This window comes from Sinocyclocheilus grahami, unplaced genomic scaffold (genome assembly GCF_001515645.1).
Source record: "Sinocyclocheilus grahami isolate Dianchi unplaced genomic scaffold, SAMN03320097.WGS_v1.1 scaffold310.1, whole genome shotgun sequence".
Lineage (NCBI taxonomy): Eukaryota > Metazoa > Chordata > Actinopteri > Cypriniformes > Cyprinidae > Sinocyclocheilus > Sinocyclocheilus grahami.
The window spans coordinates 681,345-706,910 of NW_015505489.1; the positions used below are offsets into that span (position 1 = coordinate 681,345).

General features: G+C 40.5%; 1 protein-coding gene across 2 annotated transcripts in view; it reads left to right on the forward strand.

Annotated features, from left to right (window-relative positions):
- LOC107601670 (aromatic-L-amino-acid decarboxylase-like) overlaps window positions 1–19,648 on the forward strand; it is a 40,991-nt gene extending 21,343 nt beyond the window's left edge. For both annotated transcript variants that reach the window (XM_016293925.1, XM_016293926.1), the window contains 12 exons: window positions 1,207–1,320; window positions 2,247–2,366; window positions 4,431–4,565; window positions 4,919–5,062; window positions 6,058–6,124; window positions 6,224–6,318; window positions 7,627–7,694; window positions 9,002–9,078; window positions 10,262–10,281; window positions 16,707–16,805; window positions 17,658–17,759; window positions 18,782–19,648. In XM_016293925.1, coding sequence (XP_016149411.1) covers window positions 1,207–1,320; window positions 2,247–2,366; window positions 4,431–4,565; window positions 4,919–5,062; window positions 6,058–6,124; window positions 6,224–6,318; window positions 7,627–7,694; window positions 9,002–9,078; window positions 10,262–10,281; window positions 16,707–16,805; window positions 17,658–17,759; window positions 18,782–18,982 — 1,242 coding nt within the window. In that variant the 3' untranslated portion in view covers window positions 18,983–19,648. The remainder of the gene's footprint in view (window positions 1–1,206; window positions 1,321–2,246; window positions 2,367–4,430; window positions 4,566–4,918; window positions 5,063–6,057; window positions 6,125–6,223; window positions 6,319–7,626; window positions 7,695–9,001; window positions 9,079–10,261; window positions 10,282–16,706; window positions 16,806–17,657; window positions 17,760–18,781) is intronic.
- Window positions 19,649–25,566: the final 5,918 nt, after the last annotated feature.

Sequence of the window (25,566 nt, forward strand, 5' to 3'; positions counted from 1 at the left end):
CAGCACATACAAAGAGAAACGTGCGGTAGCCCCTGTGTGACAGGCCAAGACTAGTATGATTCTAGGCTCTTGGTCGTATTCCCTTAAAGGAATCTATTCCTAATTCCAAGCCTTGAGCTCTACCCCGGGCCCAGGAGTCTGGTTCTAACAGGTAAGTATTTTGGGGTATGTAGCTTAGGCCTTCGCGTGGGTATACCGTACCCCATAGCGACCCCTAGAGGACGCAGTTCGAAGTTCCCATGAAATGGAACATCTCAGGTTACTTATGTAACCATGGTTCCATGAGCACAGCTCCTGTACCACCGCTGAGCGGCCGGGTCACCGGCTCGGCTCCTCAGCGAAAACCTGAATATGCGCTGCACCTGCTGCCTACTTATACTCATGCTGTGATCAGCAGCAGCTGGATGCAATAATCGCATGCCAATGTGCATTGGCTCGTTTAGTTTGCACTCGAAGTAGATTGGTCCCTCTAAGCGAGATCCCAATTTCGTCGGTCCTCCGACGTGACGTCTCCGTTCCCTCCTTCAGGGAACGAGGGTTACATACGTAACCGAGACGTTACATAAGTAACCTGAGATGTTTTCTCTCATTACACAAGCTCAAAGTTCACCTTTTGAGGGGCTTGAATCTGATGGTTAGGAAATGAATCATTAAACTCTGACCAGGGGTCAGAGAAAAGCCTCCCCCAACCCTTCCTTTCATAGCTCAGAGGGAAAAAAACAAACACTTTAATTCAGTTGATGCTGTTAACCTTCCAATTAGGGACTGTGTCCAATTAGACCAATTTTCCCTTTCAGAAGTCTTGTTGTAATAGTTGTTTAAAAGTGTGTGCTTGAGCTAATGAATGACTCACAATAGGAAAATCCTGCAAGAGAGACAGACACACAGTGCCTCAAGCTCTCTCCTCCACTAAACACATGGAATAATTTCATCTAGCCTTTATAATTTCATCTAACCTTAAACGTTCTGAGCGAAAAACCTTGATGTCACTATTACTGAAGTCATAATCCCTTTTCAAAAGAGCAAAGGTGAACAACAACAGAACAGCCAAACAAAATCTGACAGATCAGTCTCTATCTACTACTAGCTTGAAAACATATTACTGTAGAAAACGTTTTTTAAAGAATTATCTTTTGGGAGTGTTTTCATGAACACTAAAGACAAATTTTAAAGGAATGTTTCTGCATGTTTCCTGAACTGTTTCAGGTGACACACTGGCACAGCCCGTACTTCTATGCATACTTTCCTACTGCCAACTCTTTTCCTGCAATGCTGGCAGATATGCTGTGTGGGGCCATTGGCTGCATTGGATTCTCTTGGGTATGTTTTTTCTCTCTCTCTGTACATCCACATATCTGTCTATCCATCCAGTTAGCCATCTGACTGTCCCTCCGTTGAACCATCTATTTATCTATCCATCTATTTAACCACATGCTAGTCTGTCTGTCCATCCATCCATCCATCCATCCATCCGTTTTTAGCAAACCCATCCATCCATCCAGCATCCATCTGCTTTTCCATCCACCCATCCATCCATCCAGCGTTAATCTGCTTTTCCATCCATACATCCAATGTTTTTTTTTCTGTCCATCCACGTATTCAGTTAGCCATCTGTCTGTCCCTCCATTGAACCATCTATCCATCCATTAACCCACCTGCCAGTCTGTCTGTCTGCCTATCCATCCATCCATCCATCCATCCACTTATTTAGCAACCTGTCTGTCCATTTTTGCATTTATCTGTTTAACCACCTGCCTGCCCATCCATCCATCCATACATACATTTCTTTTCCATCCATACATCCAATGTTTTTTTTTCTGTCCATCCACGTATTCAGTTGTCTGTCTGTCTGTCCCTCCATTGAACCATCTATCCATCCATTAACCCACCTGCCAGTCTGTCTGTCTGCCTATCCATCCATCCATCCATCCATCCATCCACTTATTTAGCAACCTGTCTGTCCATTTTTGCATTTATCTGTTTAACCACCTGCCTGCCCATCCATCCATACATACATACATTTAGCCACCTGTCTGTCTGTTAATTCTGCATCCATCTGCTTTTCCATCCATCCATCCATCCATTCATCCATACATACATTTAGCCACCTGTTGGTCTGTTAATTCTGCATCCATCTGCTTTTCCATCCATCCATCCTCCATTCATGACATCTGAAGCTCTCATCTTGTAGGCTGATGCAGGTTTTTATTTATTAATTCATTTTATGAACTTATTTATTTTTGTAGGCAGCAAGTCCTGCCTGTACAGAGTTGGAGACAGTGATGCTGGACTGGCTGGGAAAGATGCTGAAGCTACCAGAAGATTTTCTTGCTGGTACAGAGGGCAGAGGGGGAGGGGTCATCCAGGTGAGATAATTAAGAAGATTTTATCTGCAAGTATTGCAAGTTTATATAAAGATCTATATGGTATCACTTATATACATGGTTTTTAACCAAGGGTCAATGAAGGGGGTCCATGTACTGCTGGGGGTCTTTGGCGAAGATAAGATATTAAATATATATATTTCTAATTCAAGACATGTCTAAATATGTGAATGCACATTACCTTTAAGCATCTATTGTTACGCAAAGGTTAATTCATATTATGAAGTCCACAACATGTGTAAAATGTTGAAAATATGGTTTTAAAATAATTACATATCCGAATTCCCATCAGGATCTTGTGCCCGGTGTCAAAATGTGAAAATTTTAAACCACTTTAATGCCACCTCTGCAACCTTAATCCATGTTTACGGGCAATTTATTTTGACCAATAACAAATATCAAAAACATGTCCCTCACAACAATTTGTTTGTCATTGATTTCTTCTCTAGGCCCTGGAAATTGTTATGTCCTGTAGAAATTGCCTTTTAAGACATCAGCTACACATGAGAGGAGACAGTCAGGAGGGCGTGCGTTGAGAGCGGTCCGCGATCATTTTGTCACTATGGATGTAGCAGTTGAGCAGCTGTGACCATTTAGAGAGAAATACAGGAAGCTCAGTGTATGGAAAGCCCACTGATGATAGTCGGTTTGATGCTCTGTCATTAAGGCCGCTTTGGAGTGTGTGTGTCCTCCTACTGAATGGTTTTTGTCTCTGGGCTTTTCAGAGAGCTCACTATGGCAACAGGCATTTTTTTCACTGATAGCATGCACTAATGATGGAGTTTGTTGGTTTGTAAACAATGCCTATCAGCAAAGGTGGGCATAATAGAGAAGGGAGGAGAACAGTTGGAAGTAGAAGACAATTCTGAAAGTATAACTAAACATGTAGAAGTTTTCATGTTTTTGTTGAGTATCATATTTGATACATCGTGTTTTTATGGCTTATAGGGGAATGTGTAGTTCATGCTCAAGGAGGTAAAAAGGAGACAAAAGCATCTCAATCTCATTCAAACTGAGCAAAAATATGCAATTTGGTGCAGATGCTGATATTTTTATGGCTAAAAACATACAATTCTCAGTGTTTGTAATGTAAATCCATGAGATCTTTAGAATAGAATAGCAGACTACTTACATAAAATGCAGCTGTCACACTAATCATATAATGCAATGCAACTGAAACATACAAATCAAAGTTCTTCAAAAGCCTGACGTATCATATTTAATGCATTTTAACATTATTTTTCTAAAAAGATTATCTATATAAGTAAATTTTCAGTCCACTCATCTTGAAATGCTACAAACAATATAAAAGCTAATCTTTTATTTACTTAAAGATTTCCCAGCAAAAAGATTGCGATGTATTGTGATCTGAACATTTTTAGAATTAAAAGGATTTTAATAAGAGGCCTTTTACTTGCTAAATAAGTATCAATCAGATGACAAAAGGCATGTAGTAGATTGTTTAAAACAGGTTTTTAGCAAAGTTTTGATCATGTTGATCATTTAGAAGCCTTAGAAATTTGCATGTCAAATATGATACAGTAGGCTTGATAGGGTTAAATATGGTGAATATGGCATTTAATCAAAGAATTTGGAATTGAAAACACAAGTGTGGCTCCAGTGTTCCAGATGATCTCATAAAGTAAACTGAATCATTAGTAATCAGGACGTGGGTGTGCGCTGTCAGGCTTATGAAGGGAAATCAAAGAGAGCTCGTGCTTCACAATGAGCTGTATTGAGGGGTTTCGAGTAGAAGTCTTCTCATTCACTCCTTGAGAACATATAAAACAGAGCTGGAGAGGTGATGAAAATTCATCACTGCTGCATTTACAATCAGCAGCATCAGGGCATATTGATCGAGGTTTGTTTTGCTCAATGTGATATTTAAGATGAGGGAAATAATGTCTCAAGTAATATTCAACATGTCTACCAATTGTGAGACCTGCTCAATATAGGCTGCTTTTGAATTTTCATAAACAGCAGCATTTGGTGTACATGTTCAAAGTATCAAGTATAAATAAATATAACGTGTTTTGGTTTGTACAGGGCACTGCCAGTGAAGCCACTCTCATAGCTCTTCTTGCTGCTCGTTCCAAAATCGTCAAACTGATCCAGGCTGACCATCCTGACCGATCTGAGACACACATTATATCCAAACTAGTCGCCTACTCGTCTGATCAGGTAAGACAACAAGCCCAGATGAAAGACTGCCGCAGAGGTATATTTAGCCTAGAATAATGGCCTGCAATGGCCATTCAGCAGGCACTGTGACAATGGCATCATGCCCATCTGTAAGTAGGAATCTGTTATTGGGGATGATTAGCAAGAATTCTCATTGAATGGAAATATCAAACTATGTGAAAGAGCCATGCAGTGGGTCTCTGAGGTATCAGTATAGTTGTGAAGTGCCACTTGTTTATGAATGTGCTTACAGCATATGTGTGTCTAATAGGAAACCATGAATCACTGGTTATGTTTTTGAAACAAGATCAATAATTCAGAAATAATATGGCAGTGTTTTGTTGATATTTCAGGCGCACTCATCGGTGGAGAGGGCAGGTTTGATAGGTGGATTAAGGATGAAGAAAATTCCCACAGACAATAAGTTTTCTGTACGAGGAGATGCGCTGCAGAAAGTTCTAGAAGAGGACAGAGCCACAGGACTCATACCATTTTTTGTATGTACATCTCTAATAACTACAAGCTTCTCTTAAACAGCACAACTATTGTCTTAAGGGTAACACTTTAATTTAGGGACCAATTCTCACTATTAACTAGTTGCTTATCATGCCTATTCCAGCTACTTTATTAACTATCAATAACCAGCAAATTAGGAGCATATTGAGGCAAAAGTCATAGTCAATAGTTAGTTAATGGTGAGAATTGGTTCCCAAACTAAAGTGTGATCACCTTAAGAATTGTTTTGGGCTCTCGGGCGAGATCCCAATTCGTCAGTCACTGACGTAACGTTGAACGTGACTGACTGAATGGGAACACTACTTTGCTTTGTCCATTTGAAATGCATAATATAGCCAATTAATTCATCAAACCAACTACATATTTTTTTGTTTAGAAATGTTTTAATTAGTAACACAATATATATGGGAATACTGATGGTCAGACATAGGATTTTCAATAGTTTCGAGTACAGTAATTCATATTTTTTGTATTTTTTGACACAAAAAAAATCCAGTCAACTGGAAATTATTTTAACCCTGACATCATGCTAGGAAATGTGGCAGAATTTGCTCTCAAATCTTAATGATTAACCCTTACCATCAAACTTGCAGCCACTATCTATATCAAGTGCAAAAAAGAGCATGAAATGAGAACAGATTGGACATTTGTCTTTGCTCTTTCTCTGAACATATCCCCCTGCGGTCTGCATGATGGTTAATGCTGTTTGGAGAGCATGTTTTCTGAATCACATTAGTCAAATTAGCTCCAGGCTCAGCCGGCAGACCTGTGTCAGAAGAATCACAGCGTAATGACATACCAAGCAGGAACACATCTTTTTGTGATCAAAATGAATAGCTCAAATTCATTTTTCATTGAGCATTCTAGATTCGGATAAAGAAATGTCTAGATGGACGTATTTGTATAAGTAGTACATTAAATATTAAAATCAACACATAATAATCCATCTATTTTATTTTCTGGATGTTTCTCTTAGTTTTGTGCAACATTGGGAACAACTCCATCCTGTGCATTCGACTGTGTCACTGAGCTCGGCCCTATATGTAAGACCATTTATTGTTATTTTCTTTTGTAGCTTATTTGTGGTTGCAGTCAAATATATATATGTTGAATATTTTTATAGAAGCATTGCCATTGTTTAGGTAATGCAGAGAAAATCTGGATGCACATTGATGCTGCGTATGCTGGGAGTGCATTTATCTGTCCAGAGTTTAGACCCCTGCTGAATGGCATAGAGGTAAGATAACATTCAAATCACACAGTGTGTTATTAAGCACACTTCATACATGGTGCTCCTGAAGCCCCGAGAGGCGCGAATGATAACAGAAGAGCAATTTGTGCTGGGCTCAAACTATTGATCCTGTTACTTTAGTGGTGTGTTGAGGATGTTGTCATGTGTGTGTGATTGAAAATATTTAAATGTCACAAATGATGCGAGCTGGCATGAGCGATGTCTTGTGGAATGGGCGGGATATTAGAGATCCCTGATTGTCCTTTGAGTTGTCATGGAGTCCAGCTGGGAGTCACAATGATAAGGGTAAAGTAATTTCCTGAGGCATATGAAGACCTTTAGATAAGTTCCTTTTTTCCCTTGCTAAAGAAATATCACTGTTTATTAGCAGCACTAGTTCAAACAATAGTGAAGACTGCTCCCCTGCACAGACAATGTTTTTTTTTTTTTATTATTGACCGGAATGACAGCCGGCTGCTGTTTGTTGGTTACCAGGAAGTGAAAGACAGGCAGGACTCAGCATGGCAACAATCAAACCGTCATGGCAGTGTCTGCCTTCTTTATTGCGTCGGATAGAAAGGATATTGGAAGGGGGAGAGTGAGCAAAAAAATTAGACTCTGAGATAGTGGCTCTTTGCGAATGCTCATTGAACAGATGCTGCAGTTGATTGCAAGTTTGAGGCATAATATGCTATTGCGTCAGAGTCGAAAGTAGTTCATATCAGACCATGCTAGCAGGTAGCTGACAGATGACTCATCTTTATTTTCAGCAAGCCAAATTTATTTTCATATTCCAAAATCACACTCTTTATTTTAGCACCGATTTAAGGGATAAAATAGTCTGCAAAACTGAATGAATGAATATGTAAATACTAGTATATTATTAGTTAATAATGATTAATAATTAGTTAATAGTAAATACTAGTTTTATTATAAATATTGACAAATCTAGCAATCACTTAATGAATAAACATATGAATAATTGAGATACAGGACTTTAGCTTTATCAACTGTATTGGCACCTCTGTTGTTGGTGTTGCTAGATACTATTCTGGCCTATTAAAAATGATGGAAATTATCTTAAAATCCCAAACAATTTGAATTGCATTTAGATATCATGGTCACAATAAAGAAAGATAGAAACTAAATATCTATAAAACTCAGCAGAGTGTCTCTGATGGTAATGGAATGGAAATGTTACTAATTTAACCAATAGCAGGAACATTTTGTGGCATATTTTGTCCCCTTTCTCAAGAGTAAGTGTTAGATACATCAGTTCACAACAAATCACATCAAAATTTGCTTCTCTTTTAGTTTGCAGACTCTTTCAATTTCAATCCTCATAAATGGCTCCTGGTCAACTTTGACTGCTCAGCAATGTGGTAAGTGTTTAGTGGCTCTGTCAGTATATTTAATTTATCCTCTGACCTGATCTACTGTATCCCAACATCTATTAGTTGGCTTTATCAGTCAACAGAGGAAACGGTCCCAGCTGCCCTTTAAGTCAGCACCAGGCAAACAAAAATATTCATGGTTATATAGAGAGAGAAAATACAAGACAAGCATGTATGCACATTTTTAAATAAATTAATGTTTATTCAGCCAAGATGCATTAAATAGATCAAAAGTATAGCTATTTATAATGTTACAAAATATTTATATTTTAAATAAACACTTTTTTTGTTTATTTGTATTTTTTTCATCACAGAATCCTCCAAAAATGTATCATGGTTGAAAAATATAAGAAGCACAACTGTTTTTAACATTGATAATAATAAGAAATGTTTCTTGAGCACCAAATCAGAATATTAGAATGATTTCTGAAGGATCATGTGACATTGAAGACTGAAGTAATGGCTGCTGAAAAATCAGCTTTGCTGTATAAAATTTATATAGCTGTATAAAAATGGGAAAAGTTATTTGAAGTGTTGCAATATTACAAAACCTTACCAACCCCAACTTTTCAACGTTAAGGTAAACAGTGAACCCAAAAATATTTCAACACCTCAGCCACATTTTAAAAATGTACTGTATATGTGAATATATACCAATTTATCACATTAGAAAGAACATAATTAAACTGAGTGGTGTCCTCAAATCTTGAAACAGTCTTGACTGAATAGCAATAAAGTGAACCCTTGAACCGGAAAACAATACAAATCAGAACTAACTGCACTTTTCTTAATCAATGACCATAAGTGTACTGTAAATACATAAAATAGATGCATGTATTCATATAGATGTGCTACACATATAAAGAGGTTAATTTGTGGAGAAAAATGTGATTGTATCTCAATGTATAATACCCTTTTAGTAAATGTTTTAATAGAACTTGACTGACATTCTCCTGATTCAACTCATTTCAAGAAATAACAGTCTTTTATTACCTTACCTCACTTCTGCATAGTATTTTAGTATTATGGCAAATCAGTCAACAAAGACCCACAAAAACTTTAAACACTGTGAATAATAGTTTGTTTTTCATTGTCTCTTATTGATTGGTATATTGCGCTAACTTAGTTTAAAAATTCAGATAAAGCATTTGCATACATTTAGGGACATATTACTTCTGTCTGGAAATAATACCAATTGATTACTGAACATTTGATAATGATATATGCTGTATGCACAATAATATCGTTTGACTGTTGTCTTCTACATTGTGATGAAGGAAAATGTTTCTGTGCAGGGTGAAGAACAGATCAGACATCATTGGAGCATTTAAAATGGAGCCGCTTTATCTGAAGCATGATCACCAAGAGTCAGGTAACCACTCAGCACTTTGCACTGCATTTGCTTCATATTTTAATTGCTCACACAATCTTACACATTTCAGTTAGTTTAGCACTGGAAACTGTCAGTCACTGTTGTAAATAATAAACAATAATAACACTAATAAAAGACTGAAGTGCATTAGCATGAGGTGTAAAGAGGATGACCATGATCCTCATTAATGAGACATGACGTTTTGTGCTGACATCCATTTTACGTCACAATGAAGGCTCGATCAGATTATTCACCTTAGTGCTCTGCTGTGTTCAGTAAGCCTCTGTGTGCTGATAAACAACAGCTTTTTAACCCGCTACTCTGACCTCAAGTAGATTTAAGAGTAATTTTTTTGCATGCATATGCTTTTGTGTGTCTATTTGGCAATAATACAGTATTTCACATACATATTGTAAGTTATGTATATCAAAAATACTGACCATAAAAAATTTTTGGACACCAAAGACGCTTAAAAATTATTCCATTATTAAACAAAGTGACTTTTATTTTTGGAAAAATAAATAAATAAATAAATACATATTTTACAGTTGACTGCCGGTTAACATGTAGTCTAAAAGGGCAGCATTTCAGTCAGGATTTATACATTCACTAAAATCACTTTTATACTATGGGTACAAGGAATTGTAAAATGTCTAAAAACAGTCTCTGATTATTTGTTTGCAGATGCCACTTTTTTGATATTTTGATATCTAATGCAGTAACAATAATCTGATCTCCCATTTCTGTTGTTTCCTCAAAAATGAGCCACCAATGAGCTCCCTGTTGCTTGTTGGGCATTTAAACATGGTTAAACAAAGACAGTTCCTCTGGTAATGTGTCTGTGGGCAGCATGCAGCTGTGCAGACGATTGTAATTGTGCTGACAGCAAAACAAAAGAGCAGCCCTGTCTCTCATCCCAGTACACAACACACACACACACACACACGTGCATATATGCATACACACCTTCAAGCCATTTCCATCATGAACTACTTCCTGATTAAATTAACAACAGGCTTGGCCAGTGGAAAAAAGAACAATATTATTTTTGAACATTTTATTGTTTGCTATCTGTAAAGAATAATTTGTGTGCTGTGTACTTGTCTCATGGTATTATTTACATCTGAGCTTGCTTTTTAGTGTGATATGGCTAAGTATTTAAATCTTTTTTCTGTATTCATAGGACTTGTCACTGATTATAGAGTAAGTATACTGCATGCAATATGTTTGTGTGCAGGTGTGCGTTTTTAAGATAATATTTGTTTAGCCAGCTGATGACCTCTGTTGACCTATATTAGGTTATTATCTGTTATCTATTATTATTACCTACCTAACTTATCTAGTACAGGTGAGTACAGGTTATTATCTAGTACAGATGTTCAGTGGCTGAAAAAAAAGTAGGTTGCAGGTTCCCTTTCAGTCGGTCACTCCGAGTCACGTTGGTGACCGACGAATTGGGATCTCGCTTAGAGAGACCAAACCACTTCGAGTGTAAACTAAATAAGCCAATGCACATTGGCATGCGATGATTGTATCCAGCTGCCGCTGATCACAGCGTGAGCATAAAAAGGCAGCCGGTGCAACGCATACCAGCTTTTCGCTTCGGAGCCGAGCGACAACATCGTTCTGCTCCTACCAAACAGCTTTGTGTGTGACGAGTCTAGCGTGCTCTCAGGAGCTTTTTGTGTTGGCGGACGACGCTTCAGCGTTGGTCGTTCCTGTGTCAAGTGGGTTGCGCACTTCAGGCTGCACTACCCCCTGTCGTGCTGCAAACGGCCGTTTCCCCTGTGCATCTCAGCACGTAAAAGAGCATTTCCCTAAAAGAGCCAATTTCTCTAAAAGAGTACAATAAGTGTGTCTTTGTAAAGATGAGGGATCGTCTTTTTAAAGATGCCGTTTCACCCATGCGTTTCTGGATGCGGTCGTTACCTGGCGCCGGGTGAGGGTCACGATCACTGCCTCACGTGTCTGGGCATTAAACACGCTGAGGTGGCGTTCGCGGATGAGTCATGTTCCCATTGCGGGAAGATGATCATCTCGGAGCTGAGGGCCACTGCCGCGATCTAGTGTTCGTCCTGGCGACAGCCAGGCGTGGACTACTTCGGGCAGTAGCACGGGCAGTCTGAGGGTTACAGTGGAGGCAAACCCCTCAGGGAACCAACACTCGAGGGACCACTGCTCCTCGGAACGCATACCAAAGAGCGTCAAAGAGTGTACCAGCGGTATCCTTCGGTGCTCCTCCCGATGACCGGATGTCGATCACTGCATCGGAGGGAGAGCTCTCTGGAGAGGAAGATTCGGCTGCGCTGCCGCCCTCCGGCACGGTGGCAAGGCCTGAATCGGATCCAGAGAAGTCGGCTATACTTTCCCAGGCTGGCTAGAGGGTAGGGCTCGAGTGGAAACCTCCACCGCGTCCCGGGCCCCATGAGGTTGGACGATTGGTTTCTCGGGGTGGCTCGCGCTGGTTCTCAGCACCCCGCCTCAGTGCCTTTCTTCCCGGATGTGCATGAGGAGCTCACCAGGTCATAGATAGCATACTCGTCTGGCCTGTCCGGCGATGCTTATACGGCCTGTGGAGAAGCTGCCTCCGCCTTACACGCTACGGAGTTACTGCAGGTTCATTTGAGGGACCTGCACAAGGGTAATCATGATCTGGAAGTTCTGAAAGAGCTCCGAACCGCTACTGACCTTGCGCTTCGAGCGACGAAGGTCACCGCGAGTTCTCTGGGTTGTGTGATGTCCACCCTTGTGGTCCAGGAGCACCATCTCTGGCTGTGTCTGGTTGATATGAGGGACGCCGACAAAGTTTGGTTCCTTAATGCCCCTGTGTCCCAGACCGGCCTCTTCGGCGACGTGGTTGAGAGCTTGGCCCTGCAGCTATCGGCTGCACAGAAGCAGACTGAGGCGGGTCGTCACACCCTGCCCCAGCGGGTAGCTGCTGCTTCCACCCCTCCTCCCGCGCCGCATCCGCAGTAGCCTCCAGCAGGCGGCGCAGTGGAGCTGGGCATAGGCAGGCCGCCCCACCCGTCCTGGCCCCCGTCAAACCTGGCGGTGAGCGAAAGAGCAAGAGGCCTCGGGACGGATGACCCAGAGAGGGAGGAAGCTGCTCTTTGGGGGATGGTGAAGGCACCTCTCCCTCCCCCGGAGGAGGGCCAGGTGGAGAATCTGGGAAATCTCGACGAGAGAGCGGTTTTCTCTGTCCCTGGGTCCCAGGAGGGCATGGAGAGTCATGGACAGACCAGCACCGGACCACACTCATCCTCCTCCATCGCCAGCAGGCAGCAGCAGGCGGTTCGAGAACATCAACAAAGGCCCTACTCACGCCAAACTGTGGAACCAGGTAAGCGTTGCACTGCACACTCAGAACCTTCTTCGGTCCGCTCACAAGCAGCCCGAGTTAGGTCCCTGTGTTCCACCTTGCTGCCCCACTGCGGGTACGGCGGTGGTTCCACTGGTCCCGTTTGCATGGTATCTGGTGCCTGGCTAGCGCTACCCAACCTGTCTCGTTGGCTTCTGCGGACCATCAGCTTCGGTTATGTGATTCAATTCACCCGGCATCCCCCCAAGTTCAGTGGCATCCACTTCAAGACAGTGAAGGCGGCTGATGCTCATGTCTTGCGTGTGGAGATCGCAGTCCTACTGGTGAAGGATGCGATAGAGCCGGTCCCTCCAGCTGATATGAATACAGGGTTTTACAGCCCTTACTTCATTGTACCCAAGAAAGTCAGTGGGTTACGACCAATCTTAGATCTGCGCGTCTTGAACCGGGCCCTTCGCCGGTTACCTTTCAAGATGTTGACGCAGAAACGTATCTTCGGGTGCATCCGTCACCTAAATTGGTTTGCCGCAATCGACATAAAGGATGCGTACTTTAATGTGTCAATCTTTTCTGGACCATTTCTGCGGTTCGTGTTCGTAGGACGAGCATATCAGTACGAGGTCCTGCCCTCCTGGCTGTCCCTGTCGCCCCGTGTCTTCACATAAGTTGCGAAGGCAGCCCTTGTTCCCCTGAGAGAACAGGGCTTTTGCATTCCCAACTACCTCAACGACTGGCTCATACTAGCTCAGTCTCAGCATCAGTTGTGTGCAAACAGGGACTTGGTGCTTTCGCACCTCAGCTGGTTGGGCCTTCAGGTCAACTGGGAAAAGAGCAAACTCTCCCCGACACAGAGGATCTCTTTTCCCGGTATGGAGTTGGATCCGGTCGAACAGACAGCACGCCTCACAGAGGAATGTGCGGTCGGTGCTGAACTGCTTGAATTCATTCAAGGGCAGGACAGCGGTCCCACTGAAACTATTTCAGAGGCTCCTGGGGCATATGGCAGCTGCAGCGGCTAGCGCCGCTAGGGCTGCTTCATATGAGACTGCTCCAGCACTGGCTTCGGGGCCGAGTCCCAAGGTTCCTCCGGGCAGGAGTGCCCCTAGAACTTGTCTCCAGGCATGCTGTGGTTTACATGGATGCCTCCACCACCGGCTGGGGGGCCACGTATAACGGGCACGCAGTGTCGGGGGTATGGACGGGCCCCCAACTGCACTGGCATATCAATTGCCTAGAGTTGTTAGCAGTGCGCTTTGCCTTGAACCGTCTCAAATGGTGCTTACGAGGCAAGCACGTGCTGGTCTGAATGGACAACATGGCGACCATTGTGTACATCAACCGACAAGGTGGTCTGCGCTCCCGTCGCATGTCGCACCTCACCCGCCACCTCCTCCTTTTGGAGTCAGAAGGTTCTGAGGTCACTTCGTACCATTCACATTCCGGGTCTGCTCAACCGTACGGCCGACGAGCTGTCACAAGCTACGATCCCGGGGAAATGGAGACTCCATCCCCAGATGGTCCAGCTGTTTTGGAGCAGCTCAGCTAGACCTGTTTGCCTCTCCAGAAACCTCTCACTGCCAGTTGTTCTACTCCCTGACCGAGGGAACACTCGGAACGGACGCACTGACACACAGCTGGCCGCGGGGCCTGCGCAAGTATGCATCTCCCCCAGTGAACCTTCTCGCACAGATGCTGTGGAAGGTCAGGGAGGACGAGGAGCAGGTCCTGCTTGTGGCGCCGTATTGGCCCACTCGGACCGGGTTCCCCAAACTAATGCTCCTCGCGACAGCCCCAAACCTGGCAGATTCCTCTGAGGAAGGATCTACTGACTCAGAGACGGGGCATCCTGTGGCACCCGTGTCCAGACCTCTGGAAACTTCGTGTAAGCTGGTCCCTGGACGGGACGCGGAGGTTCTTGGTGACCTACCCCAAGAGGTAGTTGATACCATCACTTCGGCGAGAGCACCATCTGCGAGACACGCTTACACCTTGAAGTGGAACCTGTTCGTCGAGTGGTGTTCTTCTCATCGGGAAGACCCCCGGAGATGCCCGATCGGGGTCGTGCTTTCCTTTTTGCAGCAAGGATTGGAGCGAAGGCTGTCTCCCTCCACCCTTAAAGTCTATGTCTCTGCGATTGCTGCTAACCACGACCCAGTGGAAGGGAAGTTGGTTGGGAAGCATGATCTGGTCATCAGGTTCCTTAGGGGGGCAAGAAGGTTAAATCCTCCTCGGCCCTCCTCTATACCCTCTTGGGACCGGTCTCTAGTGCTCAATGCACTACAGCAGGGCCCATTTGAGCCTTTGCAGTCAGTCGAGCTAAAGTTTCTTTCAATGAAAACTCTGCTCCTACTTGCACTGGCCTCCATCAAGAGGGTAGGGGACCTGCACACATTTTCGGTCGACGATTCGTGCATAGAGTTTGGGCTGGCTGACTCCCAGGTAATCCTGAGGCCCCGGCCCGGCTATATGCCCAAGGTTCCCACTACTTCCTTCAGGGATCAGGTGGTGAGCCTGCAAGCGCTGCCCCCGAAGGAGGTAGACCCATTCCTAGCTTTGCTTTGTCCCGTCCGAGCCTTGCGATGCTACGTAGACCGGACACAGAGCTTTAGGACCTCAGACCAGCTCTTTGTCTGTTACGGAGGCCGGCAGAAGGGGAATGCTGTCTCTAAGCAGAGGATGGCCCACTGGATTGTGGATGCCATCACCCTGGCTTATCAGGCACAGGGTGTGCCCTGCCCGCTCAGTTTGCGAGCTCACTCTACTATGAGTGTTGCATCCTCCTAGGCGCTGACTCGTGGTGCCCCGCTGACAGATATTTGTAGGCTGGGCAACCCCCTGTACTGTACTGTAGGCCCTGTCGAGCTCCTCAGTCCCCTCGGCAGCCAGATGTGGCGGAACGTCCGGCGCCAGGCCCTCAATCGCTGAATCCGTGAGAACCGGTAGAGGGCTGGGTTCCATATGTAGAGGCCTAAGTGGTTCCCATATGTGTAAAGTCCACGGTATAGAATAAGAGGCCGTGTTTCCCTGGCAGATTTCTGCCATTTCCATGAGGGTTACAATAACCTCTAATCTTCCGTATGCACCTAAACGGATGTCATATGCTACCGAAACCTCTTTCGGGAAGGATGGGGCTTCTGCAACATTTCTGTTCCAAGTGGAATGGGTACGTTTTCCCAGTGTTATCTAATCTCACTGAGTGGGTAGTGCTATGACAACAGTGACTGGTCTTCTTGTTGCGAGCCCCGGTCTACACCACAAAGGGGTGCAGGTGGCTCAAACAGGACACTGGAAGGGGCAGCATCCATAGCGCTTTGGTAGAGATCCCAATTCATCGGTCACCGACGTGACTCGGAGTGACCAACTGAAAGGGAACGTCTCTGTTGACTGGTCTTCTTGTTGCGAGCCCCGGTCTACACCACAAAGGGGTGCAGGTGGCTCAAACAGGACACTGGAAAGGGCAGCATCCATAGCGCTTTGGTAGAGATCCCAATTCATCGGTCACCGACGTGACTCGGAGTGACCAACTGAAAGGGAACGTCTCTGTTATGTATGTAACCCTTGTTCCCTGAAGGAGGGAACGGAGACATCACGTCCCGTCGCCATGGCTACTGTACCATCGCTGAGCGGCCGGGTCACCGGCTTGACTCCTGAGCGAAAACCTGGTATGCGTTGCACCGGCTGCCTTTATATGCTCACGCTGTGATCAGCGGCAGCTGCATGCAATCATCGCATGCCAATGTGCATTGGCTCATTCAGTTTACACTCGAAGTGGATTGGTCTCTCTAAGCGAGATCCCAATTCGTCGGTCACCGATGTGACGTCTTCGATCCCTCCTTCAGGGAACGAGGGTTACATACGTAACTGAGACGTTTTCTGTGATAGAGTCGCTAACAGCAGTGAATAACTATGATACATATTTAGGATAGACAAATAAATATGGTTCTAAACGTAGGTTATGGATAGGGTTAATAGAATATGTTGACATGTATACTTGCAAAGTTTTTGCACAATATAAATTTTGGTGTTGAAGCAAAACCAATGTATAAACCAAAACCAAAAGAAATGTATAATTTCATCGATAGTTATTTACCTCTGTGTACTCAATTGTTCTTTATATAGGAAGAAACAAGTATTTTAATGTGTATTTAAGTCAAATATAAGTGTTGAGAGAAGGAGACAGTCACTTTTTGTATAAGAATTACAATTTTCTGTATATTCAGAGGTGTATGTGCCTGTGTTTGTGTCTGTGATTCATGTTTAATTATGTGAGCACAGTTCATATGTCATATCTCATCTCATCTCCCTTCAGCACTGGCAGATCCCATTGGGTCGTAGGTTCCGCTCTCTCAAGATATGGTTTGTGTTTCGCATGTACGGACTCAAAGGTCTCCAAGCCTACATCCGCAAGGTAAATGCCTTTAATCCATGCTGTCAATCTAGTTAGCCTTGCCAGTCACATCTTATTTGGCTCCACAGTCTATTTTGAATGATGCAAATCAGTGCACTTTTATTCTTTAAGACATCTTCATTATATGTTCTGTTCTGCACATGCACTATATGTTTGTTGAGAAATATAGAGCATACAGAACCTATTTTTAAACTCTTTGTATGTTCTTGTTAGTATAAAATTAGTAGAATATAATAAAGATTGTACTTCTTATTTTTTCAGTCATTCTGATTGACTCAGGTTTAACGGTCAGCTCTCAACTGCTGGACAGTATAGCATAAGGAATAACTGTCTGAGAATGAGGAAATTGTGTGGTCAGATTTGATTCCAGTAATCAGCATTGAAAAAATTATTACTGATAAACTTAATCTGTTTAGAACCATTTATTCTGCATGATTAGCACATGATAATTCTCTGCTCTGGTTGCTTATTTTAATCTACAGGCTGCCCTCTGCTGGTATAAATGAAGATTGTATTTCACCCAAAGATGAAAGTTCTGTTCTCTTTTTTAGTCTTATTTATTATTATTATTATTATTATTATTATTATTATTATTATCTTTGAAAGTTGTATGGCTGACATTCAGTTCAAACTAAATTTATTTTGTTTCTGATCTGTTGGGTTACAGTTTTGGGGATATATTTCACATTTCACAACAATTTCCTTCTAACTATCCATCCATACATCCATCCACTAATTATTTCTTTATTTACATGATGAATGATAATTTAGTCATACAATGTTGCTGTGTCAGTTTTACACAAATTAGGTGCCTAATTGCATGTCTAAAATGCATTGTTCATTTTGTTTCAGCATGTAGGGCTGGCCAAAGAGTTTGAGTCTTTGGTGAGAGCTGATCAACGCTTCGAGATCTCAGCAGATGTAGTGTTGGGCCTCGTCTGCTTTAGACTCAAGGTCAGAGAAAAACATTCTTCCTACAGAAACAAACCCATTTCTTCCTGTGGTTGTAATAGACTGACTCTCGGAGGTGGTTAACTATGGAAAATTGCAGTATTACTGATTTTAATTTCCAACTATGTACAAAGAGACCAGCACAAATTACACAAAATTGTGTTGATAGTAATTGCAACAACAAAGTGTATAATAATAATAATAATAATAATAATAATAATAATAATAACCAGTAGCTATAGCTCTGCTACCACAAGACATAATACACATTTGATAAAAAAATATTTTGGAGAAAAAACTTACCAATATGTTAATTTACATTTTGCAAACTTAAAATGCAATTATCTACATTCAGGCAAATGTACAAAAAAATATTCTTTTTTAATTTTAAAGTTGTAGATATTTTGTTGTGTTTTTGTCATTGTTTTAAATATGTATAGTTTTGGTCACACTTTGTTTTAAGGTCCAATTCTTGCTATTAACAAACCGTTCACTACGACTTTTGGCTCAGTAAACTCCTAATTTGCTGCTTATTAATAGTTAGTAAGGAAGTTGTTAAGTTAGGTTTTGGGTGGGGTTAGGGATGTAGAATATGGTCATGCAGAATATGCACTTTATAAGTACTAATTAACAGCCAATATATCAATAATAGGCATGCTAATAAGCAACTTGTTAATAGTGAGAATTGGTGACCTAAACTAACTCTTACCATATTTTTTTTAATTAAATTTTATTTTTTTATTTGAATACTTCAGCTTAAACAAAATGAAAATGTTGAAATATATATATATATATTTTTGTATTTTATTTTATTTCAATTAATATTTATTTTAGTTCATTTTAATTAACAATAAAAACCATTATATATATTTTGCTGGTTGATTTACTTAAACACAGTCCAAATAATTATAATGTAATGCTAAATATATTGGACTTGCTTGAGTCAAGTGTCTTTGTTAGCACATTTTTTAGATCAGTGAGCAGTTACAAAATATCCTAACTGAGCTGTGTGTTAAACCCTGCAGGGCTCCAATGAATTAAATGAAACTCTATTGAAGAGGATCAACAATGCACGTAAGATCCATCTGGTACCGTGCCAACTGGCAGGCAAGTTTGTTCTGCGGTTTGCCGTGTGTGCCCGTACTACTGAGTCACGGCATGTTCAGGAGGCATGGTGCCACATCAGCCACCTGGCATCAGAGCTGCTTCAAGAACTGCCCCACTGACCACTGTGGTGGGCATCACATGTTAAGTCAAATGGGTGATCTGTACCACGTCTGCTATCCACACTGTCTTAGTTTCACTCTACTGCTGTGAACTACTATTTATTGTCACAATGCGTGTGTGTGAGTGTATGCATGTTGTCACAAAGGTGTCCACTTAGAGTGCAGAGTGTCTGTGTCTTTGTGAGCTTGATCGTACATGTCCTCTGCTGTGAGCAGTGTTGTTTTTTTTTGTTTGTTTTTTTTAAGTACTGTTGTATACTTGTGCACTTGAAAATGTGTCTATATTGAAAATGAAATATGTTTAATGAGATGTTCAGAGAATGTTTTCTCTGAATAATAGTACAAAGAAAGCAGAATGCTTTACCAGAGCATTGTCCTTTACATTTTTCACTATAGCTTTGCTCACTAGTGCTGCATTTTCAAAATGCAAAATCAAATATCCAGCCTAATCATAGCCTAATTCCTCTTTTCTGTCTTTTTCTAAAAGCATTGTTCTTGACTCAGCACAGCTGCTGGGATGAGATACCACACCAACATTCTTTGAAAGTTGTTGTGCCTGACTAGTTAAAAAGATTAGACTCTGCTACATATTAAACAGTAGTGTGTATGTATTAACATTGACAATAAAGTGCATTTCTCCCAAAGTGCTGCATGTGAATTTTATATTAGTTTATTGCAAGATTTCAGTTTGTTAATTCACTATCAGTGTTCATAATCTTGTATCCTCTAGGTAGATGAGTTCCTAGACCAGGGGTCTTCAAACTCGCTCCTGGAGGGCCGGTGTCCTGCAGAGTTTAGCTACAACTTGCCTCAACACACCTGCAAGTGTCTAGCATGCCTATAAGACATTGATTAGCTGGTTCAGGTGTGTTTAATTAGGGTTGGAGCTAAACTCCGCAGGACACCGGCCCTCCAGGACTGAGTTTGGAGACCCCTGTTCCATATATTGTGTAGGATTTTTCTGATGAAAAACACCATCTGCAGTATCTGTGCTAAGACCACTGCCACCTACCAGTCTGCTGTACTTCTGCCACAGTAACCTAAAGTGCACGATTCTTTACTATTTATAATTGTTAAAAATACTTTGTAAGTGTACAGTAAAAAAGTACTTATAAACAATTTGTAAAATATTATTTTATATATTTATATATTATACTATATATTTATTTAATATTTAATATATTTATATTAGGGCTGTCAATCGATTAAAAAATTGTATCTAAATAATTACAGGATGTGGCGATTAATTAATCAAGCATAGCGTTAGTTCTGGCAGGTCACGTCAGTCAAGCTTGCATCAGCCCTCAGAGAGACCATTAGATACAAATATGCAAATTACCTAATTAACAGTACTTTACCGTGCTTGTGAAAACTGTATGGCTGTTTGAATATACACAAATACATATTAAAGCTACAGAAGTTAGTTAAGAGCAGTGAGTGATTGTCTATTTATCTTTTGTTGTTTGATTAACATTATCAACATAAGAAATGCACGTTTCCGTTATATTGACACACATCCGAGGGCTTATTTTGTGCCGGAACAAGTCGGATCTGGATCCGATCCGGCACCTCATTTGGTGGACCCCCATCCTCACGCACCAATGAAAGATGTTTGTGCTGACCTGTAGCGTGCATATATTTCATGAAAAAACATACATAATAATGATAATGTCACTGACTTTATCCCATTTTAATATAAAATTATAATAAAAGTAAGAAATTAGATATGCGTGTTATCTATGCCAGCTGCAGGTTTTGTAGGTTTTATTTCCACAGTAATAAACTACTTCCGTAATTGGTGGATACTGATTTGTATGTGTGAGGGGAGGGAAAGCTTCATAGCCTACTTAATCAGAAATGTAGAACAATAGCGACTTCTCTCTTTTCTTTCATTTTCCCTTATTGTTTGGTTGTTTGTTTACAAAAATACTAGCTTTTTTACTTCGTACATTAACAAGTAGACTACTTATAATTAAATCCTCAAAACTTAAAATGTTCTAGAAAAATGGTTGCGAAAATACCAATGTGACTTATTTAGGACATGACATCCCTTTAGTTTGCTTTGCATTAAATAAAATGATTTACAGCAAAGAAACTGTTTTATAGATTAAATAAAACATACACAAACCTATATTTTACCAAAGTAAACCCCTAGCCACCTGAAGAGGATGCAAAATATCCATGCTCATTACAACCGCTGGGTTGTTGCGACTGTCCTGTCCCAGGAGCTGGGTTGCACAAAAACACACACACAAAACAAAGGGTTTTAAATAAAATAACCTATGCTTTTTTAGAAGACATGTGCAAACTATAAAAGCAAATGATGCAAGATGTTAATCACTTCAGTTGGTCCACTAATGTGATTCGGGATCGGTCAACCCCAGTGATGTTTTGGTGCCTGTTTTTTTTTTTTTAAGCAGCCCAGCAAAGGATGAATGCCCTGTGTTATAAACAGTGTAAGACTAGTCTTGCATATTTAGTTCACCAGTAATATTTGCACATTAACTTCAGCTGCTTGACTTCACGGAGTAGACTAAGGATGATTATGAACATAATATTACCCACAGAAGAGGTGCAGATTTTGCAATAAATAATTCAAATAAAAAATAAATAAATAAATAGACTGCAGCAATTAATATTTTGTCAGAACCTAGTAAATTACATGCTATTTTGTTTATTTGTCTGTTCAGAATCATGATACAAAATTGTGGTTTTCAATTTATCCAGATTTGTGCAGCTCTAGGCTACTCCTATGTGTGACTGTTTCTCCCATGACATACAGTCAGAGGCGTTAGGCCTATTCAAACCTAACAAAGAGTTTTGAACCAAGAGGATTTTGAGCGCAGCTTCCAAAAAACAAAAATAGCCTAATGATATTTTTAGATTTGATACGATGACACCGGTGTGATTAAAAGTGCACATCATCAGCTGCTAAATTCAAATCTGCGTTCGCGCTTTGGCTGGAGCTGAGCCGGAGACAGACGCACTCACTTGCCATGCATCAAAACTTTTCAATGTTTTCAACCATATATTTATTTTATGTTTCTCACACTTAAATACGCACAGTACTAGCTAAATAAATAAATAAAAAAAAGTTTGTAAAATACACACTGGAGGGGAGAAGGGTGTTCCTGCACAACCGGAGGCTGCAGTTTCAGCATTTCTAGGATCGCATTTCCAGGACCTTAGTTTTTTGTAACAGCGCCACCTACCGAATTGGATAACCAAGAACACCAATATAATATGGACGACATGGACAGCAATCAAAGTGTGAATACTGATTTTTTTTAAGTTTTATTTTATAATGTTAAAATGATGCAAAAGTTTACATAGCCAAAGTGAGAGCTGCTTTACTATAAATTAATAATTAATTCCCACGAATTAAGAATTTGTGTGCTAGTTTTATTAATTATTACGACGTTCTTAATTCGTGGCCATGATTTAATTAAACCTTGTTGACTTAATGACTGTAATACAAATATGCAAATTACCTAATTAACAGTACTTTACCGTGCTTGTGAAAACTGTATGGCTGTTTGAATATACACAAATACATATTAAAGCTACAGAAGTTAGTTAAGAGCAGTGAGTGATTGTCTATTTATCTTTTGTTGTTTGATTAACATTATCAACATAAGAAATGCACGTTTCCGTTATATTGACACACATCCGAGGGCTTATTTTGTGCCGGAACAAGTCGGATCTGGATCCGATCCGGCACCTCATTTGGTGGACCCCCATCCTCACGCACCAATGAAAGATGTTTGTGCTGACCTGTAGCGTGCATATATTTCATGAAAAAACATACATAATAATGATAATGTCACTGACTTTATCCCATTTTAATATAAAATTATAATAAAAGTAAGAAATTAGATATGCGTGTTATCTATGCCAGCTGCAGGTTTTGTAGGTTTTATTTCCACAGTAATAAACTACTTCCGTAATTGGTGGATACTGATTTGTATGTGTGAGGGGAGGGAAAGCTTCATAGCCTACTTAATCAGAAATGTAGAACAATAGCGACTTCTCTCTTTTCTTTCATTTTCCCTTATTGTTTGGTTGTTTGTTTACAAAAATACTAGCTTTTTTACTTCGTACATTAACAAGTAGACTACTTATAATTAAATCCTCAAAACTTAAAATGTTCTAGAAAAATGGTTGCGAAAATACCAATGTGACTTATTTAGGACATGACATCCCTTTAGTTTGCTTTGCATTAAATAAAATGATTTACAGCAAAGAAACTGTTTTATAGATTAAATAAAACATACACAAACCTATATTTTACCAAAGTAAACCCCTAGCCACCTGAAGAGGATGCAAAATATCCATGCTCATTACAACCGCTGGGTTGTTGCGACTGTCCTGTCCCAGGAGCTGGGTTGCACAAAAACACACACACAAAACAAAGGGTTTTAAATAAAATAACCTATGCTTTTTTAGAAGACATGTGCAAACTATAAAAGCAAATGATGCAAGATGTTAATCACTTCAGTTGGTCCACTAATGTGATTCGGGATCGGTCAACCCCAGTGATGTTTTGGTGCCTGTTTTTTTTTTTTTAAGCAGCCCAGCAAAGGATGAATGCCCTGTGTTATAAACAGTGTAAGACTAGTCTTGCATATTTAGTTCACCAGTAATATTTGCACATTAACTTCAGCTGCTTGACTTCACGGAGTAGACTAAGGATGATTATGAACATAATATTACCCACAGAAGAGGTGCAGATTTTGCAATAAATAATTCAAATAAAAAATAAATAAATAAATAGACTGCAGCAATTAATATTTTGTCAGAACCTAGTAAATTACATGCTATTTTGTTTATTTGTCTGTTCAGAATCATGATACAAAATTGTGGTTTTCAATTTATCCAGATTTGTGCAGCTCTAGGCTACTCCTATGTGTGACTGTTTCTCCCATGACATACAGTCAGAGGCGTTAGGCCTATTCAAACCTAACAAAGAGTTTTGAACCAAGAGGATTTTGAGCGCAGCTTCCAAAAAACAAAAATAGCCTAATGATATTTTTAGATTTGATACGATGACACCGGTGTGATTAAAAGTGCACATCATCAGCTGCTAAATTCAAATCTGCGTTCGCGCTTTGGCTGGAGCTGAGCCGGAGACAGACGCACTCACTTGCCATGCATCAAAACTTTTCAATGTTTTCAACCATATATTTATTTTATGTTTCTCACACTTAAATACGCACAGTACTAGCTAAATAAATAAATAAAAAAAAGTTTGTAAAATACACACTGGAGGGGAGAAGGGTGTTCCTGCACAACCGGAGGCTGCAGTTTCAGCATTTCTAGGATCGCATTTCCAGGACCTTAGTTTTTTGTAACAGCGCCACCTACCGAATTGGATAACCAAGAACACCAATATAATATGGACGACATGGACAGCAATCAAAGTGTGAATACTGATTTTTTTAAAGTTTTATTTTATAATGTTAAAATGATGCAAAGTTTACATAGCCAAAGTGAGAGCTGCTTTACTATAAATTAATAATTAATTCCCACGAATTAAGAATTTGTGTGCTAGTTTTATTAATTATTACGACGTTCTTAATTCGTGGCCATGATTTAATTAAACCTTGTTGACTTAATGACTGTAATAAGTAAATCTAGCCAGCACATTAATTAAACTTAAAAAGATGATAAAAGCATGTTGATGATGTGAGATGTGTCAGATTTACCTGTAGCTTACTGTATTAGTGTGAAAACTTGTTTAATACTCTTTTTTTTAACCATGTTAGTTAAGTATAAATCATCTTTCATAATTAAACTGTGCTGACTGCCTGGTTGCACCACAATTTGTTATTAGCCTACAGTTTTGGCATTGTTTTGCAGTTATGAATGAGACGATTGGCAGTTTTAATAGTTAATCTGCAGGTCTACACCACATACAGTCCATGGTTTTCATGTGTTAGTTTCTGTCATGTTCTGCATGGCCAATATGAAGCGATTTTATGGATTTGGTTAGTTACAGGGATCTGAGGAGCATTCGGTGGTGCTTTGACAATGTTCACGTTTATTCATCTTTACTATCTTTTAATAATGCTGCAAATTATTGTATCTTTATCTTAAATGTATCAATTTCCTCAAAATAATTGTTTTTGCACCATGGGTGCCCATAGGGTGTTCTCAACCCAAGTAGAATATGAATTATTTTTGCATAATGCCCAGTGCACCCTTTTGTTACTGATATTTCTGTTAACCCAACAGTGATTGTTCTCTGATAACTATTTCATGAAAGTTAAAGAATTTAATAGAAATATTGACAGACAGTTGAGGAAAGAAGGGAGACCATTCAGTTGGTGGGTATTGCTCTTATATACTTAACAATGTTGTATCGGGTTTGTATATATTACAATTGAACATGTTAAAGCTAATTTTTCTTATTTAATTTTCTCTCTGTCTCTCTCTCACTCTCTTTATCTTTCTCAGGAGTTGAAGCCTACAGCCATTCTGTCCATGCAGCAACTGATGGAAAAGGGGGTCTTTTTTGTACTGTTGTATTGTGTCATTGCACACACAGTATATATTTTGAAAATATTTACATGTTTATACATTTA